Source organism: Dermacentor silvarum, chromosome 1 (genome assembly GCF_013339745.2).
Source record: "Dermacentor silvarum isolate Dsil-2018 chromosome 1, BIME_Dsil_1.4, whole genome shotgun sequence".
In the NCBI taxonomy this organism is placed as follows: Eukaryota; Metazoa; Arthropoda; class Arachnida; order Ixodida; family Ixodidae; genus Dermacentor; species Dermacentor silvarum.
Genome location: NC_051154.1, coordinates 443,716,356 through 443,736,232, shown reverse-complemented (window position 1 = coordinate 443,736,232; position 19,877 = coordinate 443,716,356). Strand labels below are relative to the sequence as shown.

Here is a 19,877-nt window from a genome sequence, read left to right as displayed (position 1 = left end):
GCGCAGGAGTACCGCCAGCAGCTGGAACGTAGGCTAGCATTAGCCAAATTAAAGCAAACAAAAGCTTTGAAAGTTGAGGAAGTGCCGTCAGACCTAGAGGGTAGACCTCAGGCGTTTGAGGGCGGTATTCTTCCCGGTTTTAGGATCGCACTGGATCGTGATGACATAGGAGGTAAGCCGCCGTCCCAGAGCAGGAACCTTCGGAAGGACTCGCACGCTTCCGCTGGTATAGTTCCAGAGCAAGAACGCTTGGCGTTGGTTGGCGCGTGCGATACCGGTCGTGACGGCGCGGTCGTAGTAGAGGCGGAGATCGAGGCACTAGATGCGATCGACGCAACGCAGGCCGTTGTGGGTTTTGAGGCCTCGGATCCTAGTTTTAGGGATGAGGAGAGCTCTCAGCGTGAGAGCGTGGGTCTAAATGAGGAGCAGGATCCACAAGCTCAACTGATAGTTGCGGGCGCCGACCCGGCTGGTGATCCTTATGGCACTGCTGAGCTAACCACAACCGCGTCACCCCCTAGATCACCTGTTGTGATCGGGAGCGACCTCGAGCATGAGTCGCCTGACAGGGATGACAATGTGGGTCTCGAACCCGAGGCAGGTTGTATAGCTCAGCTTTTACCACCTGCTGACGTTGATCACGCAATGCAGCGGCAGGCGGCAGACAAAGGTCACTTGTCGGGCTCAGTAGGGGAAAGTCCGGACAATCAGGGGATGTCCCTGATTGTTCAGCGGAGTAAAAGTGCGACGATCCGGACAAGCACCGACGCAAGCAATGACGAGATGGTTTCGGGTATGAGCCCGAAACTATCATGTGGTGAGGAAGGCAGCGTGAGCACCAGCCGCACGTTTCGGGGGCACGGTTGGTCGCAATCGCATCCACATGACAGGCAGCTGTCGAAAGACGACAGAGAGTCTTTCCACCGCTTTACGGAAGCAACAGAAGTGGTCAGGGAAAGCTGTAGACCACTAGCGTATTTTAGCGGTGGAGTTATTCCTTGTGCTTTTAGACCTTCGTTGACTACTCGAAGGCGGGAGTGCGCGTCAGGAGCTAGCTCGCAGTGGGGGTTCAGCTTACTATGTCGCTCGCTCCGCGTCCACATGTTCATCGCGACTTTGTTCGTGCATGTATTTGACCCCGGGGGCCAACAAACGTGTGTAGAGTTGGCAGGCCTGTGCAAGATTTTAAGTAAGCCCGCAAAGGGCTGGCAATCTCGCCAGATTTCCCCAGATCAAGTTATTGGGTCTAGCCAGATCTAGAGTGCCAGCTCAGGCATGTCAGGGCTCGACCACGATCGGGGGCGAGTGGTGAGACGGAGGCAACTCCATTGTGTGTGAAGTGCAAGACAATGGACACGGGGACATTGATTGTGCTCACAGTGTGCACATTCTTTTTTTTATTCTTTCCAACTTCAGCGTTGCTTGCTTTGTGTATTTATGTGGTGCATGATAGGCTGGGCGCCTTTATAATTAGTTGGTTAATAACTTGAATGTTTACCTGGGCGCGGGTCTTTGTTGAGTAAGCGCCAGCGCTTACACGTGTTGCTTTGCAGTGCATTTTCAAGAACGCGTTTTTATGTCGTTTCCGCAGTGTAGCGGAGGCTCGCAGTCGCAGTGTTGCACGATACTCTTTATGCGTCACGCTGTATTTTGTTGGGTTAGCCTTGTGGTATGCTACAGCTAGGCTATTTATCATGTGCGGAGTGCTGTTGCATCAGCAGAATGGTTCAGATGTGTTGCTTATGCTCGTTTTAAACTGGGGACGTTCTTTTGTTCTTACAATGCCCCACAAGTGGCACTCGAACATTTTTGATGCGGGCAGTGTGTGCTTGCCCTAGGTCTGTTATTGCGTAAGCACTATTTAGTCGGCTAAGATTTTTTTCTTATTTTCATGTTCTGCATGAAATGCCGCGTGTTTGAAGTGTCGCGCCAGGGTTAGAGTTCAGCGTTTTTGTGCGTGTGTGAGTTAACTAGTGCAACAGGTTTTTTGTTTTTTTTTTACACCGCAGGTGTAGCATGTGTTACACGGTTACTCCGTAGTAACGAGCTTGTCGTAACGTTGGAATGCTTACGGCAGTCTTGTAGGTTTTTTTGTTTGTTCGGCTACTGCGTAATTGGCTATGTTACATGCAGCCGGCTTTTTCTTGTTTAGGCTGCGGCAACACTGTTAACAAGTGATTGCCTAGTCTTGGGTGGGGGGTGTAAGCCTGCTGCTAGAAAAGAACGAGTTTTGTCTTTAATTATAGATCGGCAAGCTTGAAACCGGCATTTTGCACGCTTTTCATCCTGTTGAAGGGAACGGCTGCAGAGGAAAGCTTAAGAGACGGCTAGCGTATTTGGTCAATGCTCCTTGCTTGACAGGCAAAACACAATGGGATAATTGGTCGGCGGTGGATGCATGTCGCGTTGACGGCGCCGAGGTGAGCAGGCGCACAGCTCATGACATGCCAGATTAAAACCGGCACGTGGAGGGGCGATTTGTGGCAGCAAGGCGTGACGCGTCAACGACCCTTGCCGGTTGTGGCGCACGGTTCAGAAATTCATTCGGAGACACGCTTTCGAGTGGTTTCAAACGTGACGGACGCGATTACAGCTGACCAGATGTACTTGCGGACCGACTGGCTCTGAGAAATGACGGGGCGGCGCATGATGACGGAAGACCGTTGCCAATCGGCCGTCGCGAAAGGCTTCTTCGAGCAAGCATTTACTGAATAGGGGTACGTGAGCCCAAAGTGTCGGTCGCCACGTTTCATTGACAAAGGACCCGTAGCTACTGCGGTATCGGTTTTTCGTATAGGTACGAGTGGAGAAGGGGTCACAGCAAAGGTCAATCGCTGCAGCTTCCAGGTGCCGCCTGTTCTTTAGATTTTATTGAGCCCATTGTGCTGGGCGCTGTGGCTCTCCCAGGGAGCACGCATCCTATGCACCTGTCCCCCCCCCCCCCTTTCTTGGAACGTTGTTGTCATTTGTATGTTGTTTTGGGGGATAGTGAGAATGATACCGCAAAAGGCGGTAGAGGAAAGGGCGCTTGGAAGAAGCGCAATGCTGGAAGCGCCGGCACAAGATTCGTGATTGGTGCGTCGGCGGACCACTCACAGCCACTCCGTGGCAATTGGGTGGTAAATGCTTGGGGCGGGGCACCGAAGGGTAGAAAAGGTGGCCCCGCTGCCCCGTCCAAACGTTCTGGACAAACTTCGGTGCTATGCACCATCGACTATGTCGAGATAGGGTCGCCCTATGTATACCAGTTCCGTCTTATATGTGTACTTGTAACTTCATGTAAAGTCTTGTAAATAATTGTAAATAGAAAGTTTTTCTTTTCTCTCGTCATCTGTGTCTACTTCGATCAAGCAGAAGCATCCAGCGAACCAGTCGCCGCTATCGCTAGCGGCAGTATACATCCTCTACTTGCGTAAACCGGCTCTGGCGGTGCGTCTCGGACGCCCAAGTAGAAGAGTGGTAAAGAAGAACCTGAACTTTACTACCTCTATGTTATGTTCTGCTTCTAAGCACAAGCTTGGATTCATCTGCTTTTAGACAGACTAGGGTCTAGGTTGGTCTGATTCTACTTGAATAATTTTGCTCTTTCTGCCTTCAAATTGAGAGCAATTTTACACCTCAGTAACCTGTGATCACTCCCCTTTACTCTAGCTAATAATTCTACACCATGCACTATGCTGGATCGACACAGAGTATGAAATGCATTTAATTTCTTGTTTCCCAGTGATGGCATTACCAGGTCTACTCACTGTTGCAGCGCTTCCTGAAGAAGGTATACATTTTTTGTAGTCTATTTCTTACCACGAATTCTACCAACATCTATCCTGTGCTATTACTTGATCCGATGCCGTAGTTGCCAATGGTCTGTTCCCAAGCCTGTTTTCCCCACTTTCGCGTCGAAGTCACTGATGACTAGAATATACTGAGTTTGCAATATTCTCATTGCTAATTCAACATGATCAAACAGCTGTTCTATTTCTGCAGCATCATGACAGGACGTTGGAGCGTAGGCGTGTGCTACCTTAATTCTATATGTCCTATTTAGCTTGATTACGACGACTGATACCTTTTCATTTATGCTGTAGAATTCGTCAACGTAGACTTCTCGGTCCTACGAATTAGAAATACTACCCCGTATTCTCTTTTACCTGAAAGACCTCTGTAGCAGAGGGCGTGGCAATTAGTCAAAACTGTATAACGTTCACCAGTTCTACAATCAATAAGGCCAATGATAACCAAGGCAACGCCTGATAATTCCTCAGAGAGCCCTGCTAAGCTATAGCTTCGAAGAGGCTTCGCGTGTCAAACGTTGCCAGGTTCAGTTTCCAGTGGCGGCATGTCTAGATCCACAGGGGTAATTGCGGTCAAAAATATTCTTCACGAACTTTCCTCGGGGATTACAGTGTATTCCACACCACATAGTGTTGAGCGATTGGCATTTATATTCCCACTTGCAGCTGCTGAGCACGAGGTCGCGGGATCGAATCCCGGCCCCGGCGGCCGCATTTCGATGGAGGCGAAATGCAAAAAACGCCCGTGTGCTTGCGTTGTAGTGCACGTTAAAGAACCCCAGGCGGTCAAAATTAACCCGGAGCCCTCCACTACGGCGTGCCTCATAATCAGAACTGGTTTTGGCACGTAAAACCCCAGAAAGAAGAAGACATTTATATTCCCACAAGCAATTATGCCACCAGGCACTCATTTTAGGACACTGAAAGGCTCTAATTGTTCCTTGTTGTGAAGGCTCAACGCATGCTTGATGATGATGTCCTTTTCTTCACGAAATACAATTTTGCAAAGCACGTATACGGGAACATCAGTCTTAAAATATTCCACTAGGTAGCATGTTAAGTCTCTTAGAACAAATAAAAAACGTCAGTTGATTTGTTATCCAGGCGGGAAGACCGGTAAATGGTAAAGTGTGTCAAGGATGACTTCATGAGAAACATTACTGTAGGTGCGCTCCACGTCTAGATACAGTGCAATGTATACACATTTGACTTAGTTCTGCTGTTTAAAGGAAGACTCAAGGTCGACGGGGTCATCGACCGACAACCTTTCAATCGGGTCAGGAAAAAAGCGTTGCCGTGTTCAAAAAACCATTTGCGTTATAACGTAAAGCTGTTCCAAAGTTTTCTATTCCAATTCTGCAATGAGCCCTCCACAACTGGTCAAAACATATTCGGGCCACCTCCAACTTCACTTGTCCGTCACGCGACGTCACGTAAACCACGATAGCTCCCCATCTGATATGACGTGTGCACAGTGATTATGCATGAATAAACTGAGAAAAAGAAACGTAATTATTCCTGATTCGACGCCTCTCCGCCATTAGCCCTCTGCTATTGGTCCAATCATTTTCTGGCTACGCCCACTTCGCCTGTCGGTCACGCGACGTCCCAAAACCGCGACAACTCACCATGTCAAAGTGACGTGTAGGCGAAAAAATGCATTAATATGCCGAAGAAAACTGAAAAATTTTCCGAATAGCGACAAACTGCCCCGTTCCAAAAGGAATAGAAGATGACTGCCCGCCGATCGCTCAGGCACTCGCTACTCGCACCTGACGGAGAGCATAGATTTATTTGCGTATAATAAACCTTTGTGCGGCGTAGTAAAACGTTATCGAGCCCCTTCGGCACGTATACGACATCGCTCTGCCTACTCTTCCTTGCTGAGGATCCTTTTTAGCGGCATTCTTATCCTTCCGTTGCACGCCGCCGCGATTTTCGACCCGCCACCGCAAGCTAAGTTAGGGGAAGCGGATCAATCAGAGACGCCGGCACCACCCTCTTCATCCTGTTATCTATTTTCACTCCGCTGGCTCGGAATGAACCCCTCTCCACTTGAGCGTGCTCCTTGCCTCTTGTCAGCCAATTAGATAAGAAGAACTGCTCAGTGTAGGCAATGTTATTTGTTTTGAAAGTGAACAAAAGTGACCTCCTATAAACGAGAAGGCAACGCTGGGGGTCACCACCCGATGCTTGCTTCGGCGGTTACGTAAATTTGATGTTAGGTGATTACAATAAGCACAGATTGGAGTAGTTTTACGTTGTAGGGTTCCATAACGAGGTACTGATCTGGGCAAACTTGAATTGCGAATTTATGATAGCTTTCAGTGCAAAACTTCAGTAAAAAACGGGGCCCCAAAAAGACGAATAAAATACAGACATAATGCTGACATGGCATCAGAAAACGTATACATGGACACTTGGTGCATATTTTATTCGTTTTGTGGTTCCCATTTTTTGTTTTTTTTTCTTAATGTCTGTTCTGAAAGCTATGATAGATTCAGGAAAACATGCATTGAAGGCGCGTGAGAATCATTCTGGCCAATAACTTCCTGACAGTTGGCGAGAAATATAGACCGGTATCATAATAAATCGGTTGCTTTCCTTCCTATAATATTGAGCCAGACGACTACAATAATATTTGTTGAAAAACTGGATAGTGGGAAAACTCGACAACTTTGGCTTCAAGGGTCCTTTTCGCAGCTTTATCAAAAATTACTTATTGTGATGATGTGGATAGTGGCGTGTGGCGGTGGCAAGACAAAGTTTGTGACAAGCAAGCTTGAAGTTATGGCAGCAACAAAAAAGAGAATTAGCGATGATGATAACAGAAGAATACGACCACATGCCACGAAGAAGGAAGCGGCGTGAGGGCACGAGAGCGCGCAGAGCGTGAGAGCGAGGGGCAGCCTCGAACGTCAGCTCGCAGAACGCCTGCTCAAAGCTCGGGTACCAGCGACTGGGTGTCCTGCTACCGTGCGGACCTGGTTGGAGATCCAGCTCATGGCTGGGCGCTCCTGCGCACCAGCAGCCTGTTGTTATAGCGGCCTGGCGCAGTGCTTCATGCTGGGGACCGGGACACCTGAGCTACCTGCCTGCTGAGCGAGCCCGACGTTCTAGCGGCCGAGGCGTTACAGGCCAGCCGTTAAGGACCAGCTACAGCAGTGGCCTAGTGTTCTGCCGGCCGCTGTTCCCCTGCTTCCACTTCGCGACAAGGTGTGGCGTGATGATGATGGCGTAAGTCGTGGCCGTCACAAGCAACACACCAGCTTTCTTCAAGTGTCGGACGACGCAGCGACGCACTACGCAACAACCGCCATGGTCACCGCACCGTCACGCACCGGCGATTCGTGATGCATGAGTGCTAGGCACATCCTTATATAGCAGGACAAACGATTTCGCGAACTCTAGTCCGTGTGTATGTAAAGCGTCTGTATCGTGTTAGCGTGTCTGTATAAAGTCTGTGTTTCGTGTAACAAGCTCCCGTCTGCCTTGTCATTATAAAAGGATCCTGGGCACAAGGGAAACAACATGATATGTTTTCCATCACACTTATCCAATCACACTCAATGCGTTAAAATGGGTGATACTTTGAGTTGGCCTTCAGATATTACTTGCGGTGGGCCACAGTGATCTACATCATCTACATCAATTATCTAACATTCCTGCAAATCAATATCAATTCTGAAGTTTAATCGCATGCAGATGAAATCGCACTTGTTTCACCTTGTACAAATTATGAGGTAGGACATCGAGCTATACAGCAGGAGTTCATTTACTTTATTGTTATTATTATTATGATTATTATTATTATTATTATTGTTATTATTATTAGGTATTTCTTAGTTTGGTTTGCGAATAAAAATATTTATCAACAAACACAACATTAACCTACTATGTTTCCATAGTTCGCACAAAACATTAACGCCTTCGCATCCAATATTCTTGCATGACACCAGCTACCAGATTTGTTATTGACCTCCCATGACGTTTAAGCACAATGCCAAATATGTGGCTCTTCATTCGATGACACTTAAACCTGGAGTACCCATATTGAATGCGTAGCAAAGCGGCTAAGGCTAAGTACATGCATAATTTAATATCTATATGTGATGTCACGTTGAGGAAGGCTGTTTATAAGGCTTTTGGAGAATCTCTTATCAGGTACGGCTTAACAGCCTTTGGTTTTGCATCTCCATACAAGTTCAGCTCATTAAATTCTATTCTACGTAATATACCCGTTCTCCTAGCGTATAGAACACATTGTTTAGAAGATCCATCAGACATTCACTAATTCAGCATGCTTGATGTACATGGAAAATTTGCATTCGACACTATAACTAAGCACTACTACTGTACTACTTTCAAATTTGAAAATATTAAGCAGAGAGAGCTGATACATAAGGAGAAGTAAAGGAACAGTCGTGCCTTCTCTTTGTTCCGTGTTACTTCAACGAGTTTTTCTAACAAGTCATTTAAACAAAATTTTATCAGGTCGTTTGTGAAGCAGTTGGACATTTAAAGTGATATAGAAAGAAGCAAAACTTTAGAGGACGCTCCAGCTTCGACTTTAAAAGTGGAACGCGATAGCATTCAAATATCCCTGGCTGCTTATCAGACTTCCCGGCAACCCCCCCCCCCAGCAGCCTTCTTTTCTCTCCAACTTAGCCTCCGCACGCGGCTGCCGAGGAGGCGAGTGCCATCTGCATGGTATTTTTGCAAGGAGCAAACCGCGCCGCGCCGCGGTATGAATGGTAGAAATTCTGGAAAGGGATGGCTTGTGAGTTTCCGCGTAAGAGAATTATGTTTTCTCGTATATTCAAATTACAATTCGACGCTATCACGCCTGTAGGTTGTGGTTACGTCGTACTTTAAGATTTTTCTGACGCATTTTGCTTTGAGAAATTTGATTAGTTCACCAGCGCCTCGCGCCACGCGGAGGGCCTGCGTGGTCGGGGTGGTTCGGGATTATTTTCTTGGCGGCGGACGCCGACGCCGAGACCGACGCCAGATTTTGTCCGACACGGGGCCTTTAACGCAACGCGTTAAAATATATGCTCACTGCACGCCATTACTTTGTTGTACGCTATTATCAAGCAATGCATGTGCACTTTTTAACACATGTTTTTATTCTGAAAACAGTGTCAATATTTCGAATACTTTCTTCATTTTTCTTTGTACTTGAATGATATTCTATTGCACACGATTCTATTCTATTCTATTCTAGAGTCGACGCGGTTACATGTTAAAATTCCTTAGTAGACATCCTGTGCTTCTTTGTCAAGGTGGCATAGGGCAGCGATTATCGTCGGGTCCTGGGAAAGGTGCATGCCTGGATATCGGTATTTGCAAAACTACCGTCTGTGGAGGAGGTGTTTTTAATGCCAAAAACGTGAGAAATGATGTCATGTTAAGTTGACGACAACAGCCCAATTTGCAAGTTTTGTGCAGGGCCAACATATCTTGCTACTGTCAGTTTGATATGGATCGATGAGAAGAACAAAGCTCCACAGAGGCAGAACCCTGAAGGAACCTGGAAAGAAATGTTGCTCGCCCTTTCAATAGGGAACGCTCGAGACTGGTAAGTCTTTTATGAACAGTGGCTTCGCAGTGCACCTTAACTGCGCGTTACTGGCTCTTACCTGGAGGTAATCGACGCTGCTGTTGGTGCAAGTCCAGCTCAGTACACAGGGGCTCGCCGCACCTTTAATTTCAGCTTCCTTCTTGAAATACATTACCGGAACTGCGTTTGACATGAAGTGATGGTAAATGAGCTGTAGAGCTATGTCCCTGGGAGTTCAAATACATACTGTCTCCTTCATGATTAATTCGTGTCCCACCCCTCTAAAAAACAAAGAAAATACCTAACTGCTAAACCATCCATAGCTGACTATATACAGGTTGTTCATTTTTAAGTTTTACGGAAGTTTTAGAAATCGCATGTGGCAGGTCGCATAATTCTTATCAGTGAGGTGGTTTATTCGATGAGGCGGCATTAGTAGCACGAGAAATCAAACATATATTCAAGGAAATAACAAAAATTGATTAATTAACTTGTTAGGTAATTACTTTACGACCCATTTGCAATTTATGAATTGTAGCAGGTGAGCTTGTCAGGCATATCCACTTGGAATGAATTTCCAGAATGATACCAATTTGGAGATATGCGCCATTAAACTCGCCATAAAAATGCACTGTTGTTTCACTTACTTTTTTATGAAAGTGCTGTTTTATACATTGAAGCACAAAAATAGCTGGAACACCCATGTACTTCGTCCCACACGTTGGGAAATATCTCGAAACTCCATGATGTTATCCTGGAAATTAATTTCATGTGGATGCGTCTTGCGAGCTCACCGGATACAATTCGTGAATTGCAACATGTGTCGTAAAGTAATTAACTAAGAAGTTCGTGGCAACTTTTCTTAATTAGTTGAATATCTGCTTCGATTTCTTGTGCTACTAATGTCCGCCCCTTTGAGTGACCCAGCTCAACGATAAGAATTATGCTACCTGCCACAGGTGAGTTTTAAAAGTTCCCTAAAGCTTAATTTTGAACACCCGGTATAGCGTGTCCCAGCTAACGTAAGCCAAGATTGTTAAACGAAAAGAACTATTTAAAAAAACATAGTGCAAGATACTAAGTTAAGACCTATATACGGTGATCGGTCGTCAGATATCTCACGACCGAAGCCCATTGCTGCTATAATTGTGTCGAGCGCCTTCTTTTTAAATGTGTTTTTTTTTCGTTCAATAGCTTAGCTAGCGTTAGCTGGGGCATACGGTATAAAGTAGCGAACAAATAATTAAGATTAAGTGCTAAAGTATAGGCACACAATAAGCAACGCCGCGTTGTGACTTGGTCGATTTAGTCCAAAAATAAAAGAAAGGCATTCTGATTTTTTGGGGGGCCGCACTTTGATGATTGTTTTCAAATTAATTCTTTTTGCATTTCGTCGTTGACTCGCAGAAGCCGCAACACCACTCCTACGAGATCTGCACTCTGCAGAACCGATGACAAGAACAGAATTGGGGACGAAGAAACTCAGCAAAACACGATTATTCATTTAAAAAACGTCACGTAGTGGGCCATGGTCATTATATTACCTGTGTGCTATTCTGCTTCTTAGGGTTTATGATTTGGAATCGGATGACTTTGTGCTATGCTATTTCAAAGAAGTTTTGCACGCACCTTGATAATATTCAAAAAGAGACCGGGCACGATGGCATATTTAACCGGAAGGTCGTATATTGACGGCATTCTCTTTCTCCGATTCTGTTCATTTCTTATCACGATTATGCCTGCAATTACAAAAGATACCACCTTTGGAAAGAATGCAACGGAATGTGATTTGCGGAACTCAGGTTAGTGGAAGTTACAGTCATGTAACCAAGTGCGGTGTATTGACCGTCTTCGTGACCGACTTCAAGCAAACACGAGAAACCCCTCTGGCAGCTGTGACCCTTCGGATGCTCTGTGCAAACATGTGACCCCTATTCCCTGCATTCCAGTGACATCGTCTCTCCATCTTATGCTCACGCCCCTCCCCTGTGGACGCTACTGAATGTACGCGCGTCGGTATTGATGACGCTTTACGCTTTCCTTTTTTTATAATATGCTTCACCCTTACAGATAAAATGTATAAATTGAGCTCTGGGTGCTTGCACTCGCACTCTTTAGGAAGGCCGGACCCCGGCAGAGACGTCGAAATGAAATGTTTGTTTTTTGTTTGTTTGCGTGGGCCTTCACTTCTGTCAATTTATTAAATACCAGATACGAAGAACTACTGCACACACACACACACACACACACACACACACACACACATATATATATATATATATATATATTGTAATGACGAAGTTAGCACAAGCGTCGCTGTGGTCGCATGGCTCCTGAAGTGAGGAAGAGAAAGACGAAATGATCGGTGTCGCTGGTTTGGCCTCGCGCTGGCGTTTGGCTGGAACTGCTCGGGTGCTCTTTGCGCTGGACCTAACGGGATTAAACGCCAATAAACCCCATATCATTTAGTGGAGGTGCTGGGTATCCTAACTATCCTAACAACTCGCCCTGGAACTCCGCAGCCGCACTCTGCCCTCCGCTACCCCCACGACCATGCCAGACGACGCCGGTGAGCGACTCACTTCGACAACTGTGCAAGTCACCTGCGGTGCCGTTCGTGAACGATACCCGCCTGTGTTCAGTGGCACCGCTGATACCGACGTCGACGACTGGCTTTCATCGTACGAAGTGTGAGCAACCACAACAAATGGGACGATCGGACAAAGCTCACCAAGGTTATTTTTATCTTGCAGGTGTCGCCCACCTCTGGTTCCGCAACCATGAAGCAACCATTGCGACATGGAATGACTTTAAGAGTGCATTCGCGGAGGTATTTGGCCGTCCTGCGGTGCGAAAGCTTCGCGTTGAACAGCGCCTTCGCCACCGAGCGCAACAGCCGGGCGAGACTTTCACTAGTTACATCGAGGACGTCATAGATCTCTGCAACCGCGTGAGCCGAACGATGACTGAGGTAGATAAGATAAAGAAATCCTCAAGGGCATTGATGACGACACTTTTCAGATGCTCATGGCCAAGAATCCTACCACCGTTGCAGCCGTAGTCACATATTGCCAAAGCTTCGATGAATTACGACGGAAACGAGCGCTCGCCCGCCAAAGTGTTCCTCAAGTGGCCTCCCTTTCCAGTTTGGTGACTGCTCACGGACAGGCTAATGACGGGTCTCTGCTGCCTCAGATCAAAGCCTTCATTCGTGAAGAGGTGGCCCGCCAGCTCTCGCTGCTCCCTCTCACCCAGGAGCCTGTCCAACCTTTGTCCTCGGCCGTGCAGCAGGACATCCGCGAGCAGGTTGCAGAGGCCCTTCCACCAGTCCAACAGATTGCTGCACCTTTGACGTACGCTGAAGTCGTGTCGCGTCCTTGACCAACGACATTCCCCTACTCGGCGCCGCCACCGCGCCCAGCGCTTCTCCCTGTCCCTCAAATGCCGCCTCACTACTTCCAGCCGCAAGATCCATGGCGCACGCGGGACAATCGGCCGATATATGCTTCTCGTGCGGTATCGCGGGACATGTGCCGCGCTTTTGTCGCCGTCGCCTGCCGCGTCAGGACGTCGTCGTTGAGCCACAGGTACCTGCATCCCACCAGCATGCTGATTCGAACCCATCGCCGAACTTCTGCACCGGTCGTCAGAACTTCAGCCCCCGTCGTTCACCATCACCGCGTCGCCATTCGATATCGCCGATGCGTCGTCGCCCGCCTTCCAACGAGGGAAACTAAATGCTGCAGCTTCGGAGGCAAGAGCTGCACGCTTGTCGAAATGCCCAAGACCTCCGCTATCACCGCAAAACGTTATAGAAATACAGGTTGAAGGAGCCGCTACATTCGCACTCATCGACACGGGCGCTGCAGTTTCCGTCATACGTGAGACTCTTTGCCGTAAGATTAGGAAGGTCACCACATCACTTTCTGGCCTTGTACTTCCTACTGCCACCACGGAGCCCATCGAACCTTCAGCCGCATGTACCGCTAGGATCGTTATTCAGGACGTAGTTTACACAATTGAGTTCCCTGTTCTGCCTTCCTGCTCCCATGATGTCATCCTGGGATGGGACTTTCTGTCACGCCACCGTGCCGTCATTGACTGTGCCCGTGCCGAAGTTGCTCTGTCTGTCGTTAACACCACTCTGCCTGCCGCCTCTCCCGCCCCCTTAAAGATTATTGTCGTCGCCGATACTGATCTGCCACCAAGCACTTCTACACCAGTCGCTTTGTTGTGTCCATCGGTGCCCGACGCCTCGGTACTGTTCTCGCCTTCATCTGTTTTTCTTCACCGCAAATCTCTACCACTTCCATTCGCCGTTCTTGACGTAGCCGCTGGTACAATAATTATGCTAGTGGACAACCCGTTCCAATACCCGCTGACTCTGCTTCGCGACGAGTGCCTCGGCTGTGTGGAACCTATTGACATGTCTGAGTGTTTGGACGTGCCTGGCTCCTCTTCTGGCCTTTCGCTCGACGCCATGACACCATTTCCGAAAAGATCCCGATTGGCTACCGAAGTCTTTGATTCATGCTTTGACGCCAACCTTTCCCTCGAACACCGCGAGCAACTCCTGTCTCTCCTCGATACTTTCCTTTCTTCGTTCGACTGTACGGAACACGCCTTGGGTCGTACGAACAGTGTTTCCCACCACATCGACACCGGGTCCCACTCTCCCCTCAGACAACGCCCCTATCGCGTTTCCGCGGTGGAGCGTCGTTTAATCCCGTTAGGTCCAGCGCAAAGAGCACCCGAGCAGTTCCAGCCAAACGCCAGCGCGAGGCAAAACCAGCGACACCCATCCTTTCGTCTTTCTCTTCCTCACTTCAGGAGCCATGCGACGACAGCGACGCTTGTGCTAACTTCGTCATGAGAATATATATATATATATATATATATATATATATATAGACATCCGCGTCTCGTGCGTTCCTATTGACATTAAGATAAGAAGTCCTTGCTGGTGCTGATTCTCCTGATGTACTTTCCTATTTCATGCCATGAGCTGCTGGTTTGTATCATGTATAATAAAGTGTGTAACATGCGTTGCTACCGATGTTAAGATCGGAAATCCCTGCCATGTCCCATGTTCCTCTTCACCGTAGTGATCTGTGATTGTCACTGAAATGTGAACATCGACTATTTTTATCGAATGAATTGCCATATTGATAGTGCCTACACGTGAGCTCATAGAAGCGGCTGCATTGTACCACAATCATTCACTCTGACGAAGTCCGTGTCACGGACGAAACGTCACAATATAATGTGCAAGAACAACGTACGCCGTACTCTTTTCTCTCTCTCTCGATATATACATATAAAAAGCAGACAAAGACACCAAGGACAGCATAGGGGAAATGATGTTCCACATCTGCAGCCAAGGCTTTTGAGTGGTGGCGCTGGCTAACACTGCCAGGGATAGTTTTAGTGGATAAACGTAAATACCCCAGAAAGTGGGTGTGAAAACGGCGCCGCGGTAGCTCACTTGTGAAAAACATCGCATGCGTAATGCGAAGACATCGGTTCGTGCCCCCATCGCATCCAGTTTTTTTTTCATCCATTTGCATTTTCATTCATTTATCAGTTAATAATTCCATTAATCAGTACAAGTAATGTCCCCTATGCTATGTTTGGTGTCTGTTTGCTGGCTTCGTGTGATATAACTTCTTCTGATAGCCCCCTCCGGAAATTTCCGGGGGGGGGGGGGGGCTCGGCTCAGCAATGTCGAAGCCAACCCCCCCCCCTTTAAAATGGCAATAACCAGAGTTCAGTAACGCACGTCATTTATGGTTTCTTTTGAGTTGCCTCTACCTTTTCACTTATAATGTTTTCGTGACTCAACGCTTACAGCATCATTGTTGTCGCGGACGTGTACGGCTTTTATTCATACTTTCACTTTATTTCTGGAAATCCTGGCAATTGGATTGTATTTTTAAATTGGAGGAGGCAGCCAACTAACAATTATTTCTAATGGTAGGGATAGCCTATGTTGCTGGACGTTCAACTCGCTTCAAATTGCTTTCCGCGCTTTTTTGACGCTGAAAAAAAACCTGCAGACTTCACAGCCCCTTGAGCAGAGTCTTTTATCAACGTTGTGTTAAATGCACGAGAATGACATGTCTCACCATTGCTTCTCTTTGCAGTGGGCAATGCTAACGACTCATCTAATAATTCTAATATTAATGTACAGCGTTTATTAGGGATGAAACATGGCAACTTGCATGCGGAGGTCATACATATATATATTTCACTCAGTAACCAAATTGAGGCCAAGCCAGATTCACTCGAAATCAGAATCAATAGCAGTCATGCGCAGCAGCGCTTTTAATCAGACTGACAAAAAAAGAGCAACTGACCGCCCAAGCACTCCGTACAGATGGTTAACCAGCGAAGCTGAAATGTGTGGCCCCGGTGTTTATCCCTGGGTTAATCCCGACAGTATAAAAAGTATTTTTCAATTATTGGTTACGTCTTTGTGTTTCTTAATGAGGTTACACACACGTTCGGCTGCGACGGAGAGAACGACGTCACTACGGTATGTCCGCAGTCCGCCGTTGTCGCTTGCGCTCGCTGTCTCGAGTTTCCTGGGCGGCGAGGTTAGCAGCAGTCGCCCGCCACTGCCGCTTGCGATTCTTCGAATTTAAATTGCTGGAAAATTAAATCTGTCCGTTACTTAAGACAATGAATGGCTCATACCCCCTGAAGAAATGACTCATACCCCCGTAAACGCATCCTCCTCATTAAGACGACAGAAGAGAAGTGAAATTCTACGCTGGAATGATAATCGGCAACGCAGCCAGCTGGGGAAGAAAACGATGACGACGAACGCGGGAGCAGTGGCACGAGCACGAGCGCAACTCGAGGGGGGGGGGGGGGTGATGAGCCAGCGGCAGAAGAAGACGATGACGCTCGAGCCAATGCTGATGATGATAGTTTTCTGTGGACAGGCTTCTAGCAGACGTTTTTTCGCTTTGCCAAGCCATATAATGCTTCGCTTTAAAAAACAAAGGCTGCAGTTTTACCGGAAAGGAGAGGCAGTATTAGGGATAGCGAAGCCTAAGACAATCACACGAAGGAAGATTCCTACCGTCTAAGTTTGTGTAGGGGCCGCACCTGTGTAAGGGCCGCACCCCCAACTTGACAGCGAATATTCTTTAAAAATCCAACCTCGAAGCAATTGCGTTCAACAGCGAATTTCCCCCTTTTTTATGCCCACTACAGGGCGGCCTCTATCAGCGATCCCTAATTACCCCTGACACTTAACATGGACAAGGCAATCTGCAACACTAGGGGCGCGGAAAGACAGCCTGGGAAGGATAGATAGACCGACAAAGAACTTTTTTGGTGGTCCTGAGGAACCGCTTTAGGGTAACTCCCTTTTCAGGGAGTACCCGTGGCCGTCGCGGGCCGCACCCAAGTCGGGGTCGCAAGATCGCGGTCCTCCGCCCTGTCGCAGGCCCTCTCGACAGCCCATGGTGGCTTTGAGAGGTCGCCGCTCTTAAGGGCCACCTCCCAGTCCGTTAGAGTGGTAAGCGATGAGTTGGGTATCTCATATGCCAGAGCATATGAGATAAAGAGCAGTACGCCTCCCCACAGTCGGGGTTCTAAATTAGGCGCGAAGTGACTAAATCGACCCCTTGAGGGGAACGACCCCGTTTGGAGCATGCAAAAGGCCGACGATTGTGGTCTAGCGAGTTTAGGATGTGGTAGCGGAAAGGCCCGCCGAGCAAGTTGATAATGTGCCAAGACTTGATGGAATGTGAGGAGCTAATCCCTGTACAGTCCTAAGTCGCCGCCCGTGAGTCTACCGGAACCACCGCGGTGTGTAAGACCTCGCGCATAGTCATGGGCCAACTCATAGCCTTAACAACCTCAGAGTGCATGTTGAGACCCATATGAGCCGGGAACCATTTGATGATATGAAAACCACCAGCCCCCTTGGTGCGGAGGATGGCTGTCGCCTCCTTTGAGATGGAGCCAGAGGCAAACGCTCGGACTGTAGACCTAGAGTCTGTAAAGATATGGGGACGTAGAGGGTCCTTCAGTGCTATAGCTACAGCAGCCTGCTCGGCTACTGTTGCAGAAACCTTCCGCACAGATGCTGAGTTATTGAGAGTGCCATTGGAATCAACCGAAACTACGACATAGTGATCAGAGCGCCCGTACTGGGCGGCGTCAACGAAACATGCAAGACTCGGAGTGGCCGCAGCCACTTTTAATAGGGAACGAGCCCGGGCTACTTGGTGCTTTACATTGTATTGAGGGTGGACGTTACGTGGCAGGTGATCTACCTTGAACGTATCTCGGACCATGGGTGATAGGGTCGCGTTGCGCTCCGTGAATTCCTGGTGACCGCATTCAACGGATTCGAGGATGCGTCTCCCGCTCGTGATGATGAGAGTCGTATTATTTGGGCCACTCATTGGGCCTCGATCACCTCTGATGGGTGTTGTGCATGCCTAGTTGAATGAGACGCTCGGTGCGAGTAGTGAGTGGTAAATCCAGCACGCGCTTGATGCTTTTGCGCATGAGGGCGTAGATTTTGACCTCTTCCCGTTTAGCGGCGCAACGCGGAAGCCACATAGTTAACGTAACTCATAAGAAACGCGTGGTACAGTCTGAGGAGATAGCTCTCACTTAACCCCCCCCCCCCCGGAGGTTCCAGACCCTGAGGATAAGCCTAAGCATGTTCTGCGTCTTGTTGGTGACGCGGGCTATCGTCTGTGAGTTGCCCCTGGGCGATTCCAAAATGAGTCCGAGGACCCAGATGGTATCCACTCTGGGGATTTGTTGTCCGTCCCTCGTATAGAGGGCTATGGGAACTTGATCTAAGGGTGTTGAGCACCTAACCCCCAGTCGGGTGGACCTATAAAATCGAAGGTCGGACTTGGTTGGTGACAAAGGCCCGTGTCTAGTAGGGAGAGTTCTATAATGTCGAGCGCCTCTTGGAGTGCACTCTCAACTGCAGCGTCATACCCTCCCATGCACAACAAGGTAATATCATCCGCGTAGAGGGCGTGACCCGTTCCTCTTACTGTGGCCAGTCTTTCCGAGAATCCCTTCATGGCGATTTTAAACAGTAGGGGAGAGATGACCGCCCCTTGCGGAGTGCCTCTCGCTCCGAATGTAAATTCCTTGAATTTGACCTGCATTATTTTGACAGTGGCCTTGCGATCCCTGAGGGTAGGAGCTAACGTACGCATGAAATCGTGGCCCGAGGCCCAGGTCTGAGATCGCGTCTAGCACGAACCGGTGCCAGATGTTATCAAAAGCCTTGGACAAGTCTAGAGCCAGGATGCCCCTAGTGTCTCTAGCGTCATCATCAAGGATTTGCCTCTTTATAAGTAGCATGACGTGGTGGCGTGGAGCAGAGGTAGAATACCCGGCTTCAAATCTGAAGGTCGTAAGTTCGAATCCTACTCCAGTCCACCACATTTTCAGGCATGGAGTGGTGCCTGACACCGGCAAGAAAAAATATATTGCCGAGAGCTAGTGGGGCTATACTAGTTCAGGTGCAACCAAACTAGCAAGGCCCACTAAGCTTCATCAAAGTCACTCCCTCACTAGAACAGGAATTGGCCTCCCTGGTGCAGTATTCCGCCACTATCTCCCTCATGACTCCGACAATTTACCCATGGCCCTCAGTCCCCAGTGGCTGCGGAGCACCTGACCAAGGCGGCGGTCAGACCTCCTACGTGGCAGAGCGTGCTAAGAATCTCTGGGTCCTGACAGGCCGCCATGGAAACTGAACCTGGCAACGTTCAACACGCGCACCCTCTAAAGTGAGGCTAGCCTAGCAGGACTATTTGAAGAATTATCAGGAATTGCCTGGGATATTATTGGCCTTAGTGAGGTTAGAAGAACTGGTGAGGCTTACACAGTGCTGACCAACGGCCACGTCCTCTGCTACAGAGGTCTTCCAGATAAGAGAGAATCCGGGGTTGGATTTCTAGTCCATAACAACATAGCGGGCAACATTGATGAATTCTACAGCATTAATGAGAGGGTAGCAGTCGCCGTAATAAAGCTGAATAGAAGGCACAAAATGAAGGTGGTACAAGCCTATGCCCCAACCTCTAGCCACGATGATGAAGAAATAGAACAGTTTTATGAAGATATTGAATTAGCAATGAGAAAGGTACAAACTCAGTATACTGTAGTCATGGGCGACTTAAATGCAAAAGTGGGAAAAAAGCAGGATGGTGAGCAAGCAATTGGCAACTACGGCATCGATTCTAGGAATGCAAGAGGAGAGATGTTAGTAGAATTCGCGGAAAGGAATGGGCTCCGAATAATGAATACCTTCTACAGGAAGCGCAGCAACAGGAAGTGGACCTGGAAAAGCCCTAATGGAGGAACAAGGAATGAAATAGATTTTATACTCTCTGCCGATCCAAAAGTGCAGGATGTAGAAGTGTTAGGTAAGGTCAAGTGCAGTGACCATAGGTTAGTAAGGTCTAGGATTTCTCTCAATTTGAAGAGAGAAAGAGTGAACTTAGTCAAGAAGAAACAGGCCAACCTAA

General features: G+C 48.1%; 1 protein-coding gene across 3 annotated transcripts in view; it reads right to left on the bottom strand.

Moving 5' to 3' along the window:
• The window catches only part of LOC119448975 (collagen alpha-1(XII) chain-like), a 219,025-nt gene that overhangs the window by 26,482 nt on the left and 172,666 nt on the right, over positions 1–19,877 (bottom strand). For all 3 annotated transcript variants that reach the window (XM_049660824.1, XM_049660825.1, XM_037712179.2), the window contains exon 9: positions 9,434–9,534. In XM_049660824.1, coding sequence (XP_049516781.1) covers positions 9,434–9,534 — 101 coding nt within the window. The remainder of the gene's footprint in view (positions 1–9,433; positions 9,535–19,877) is intronic.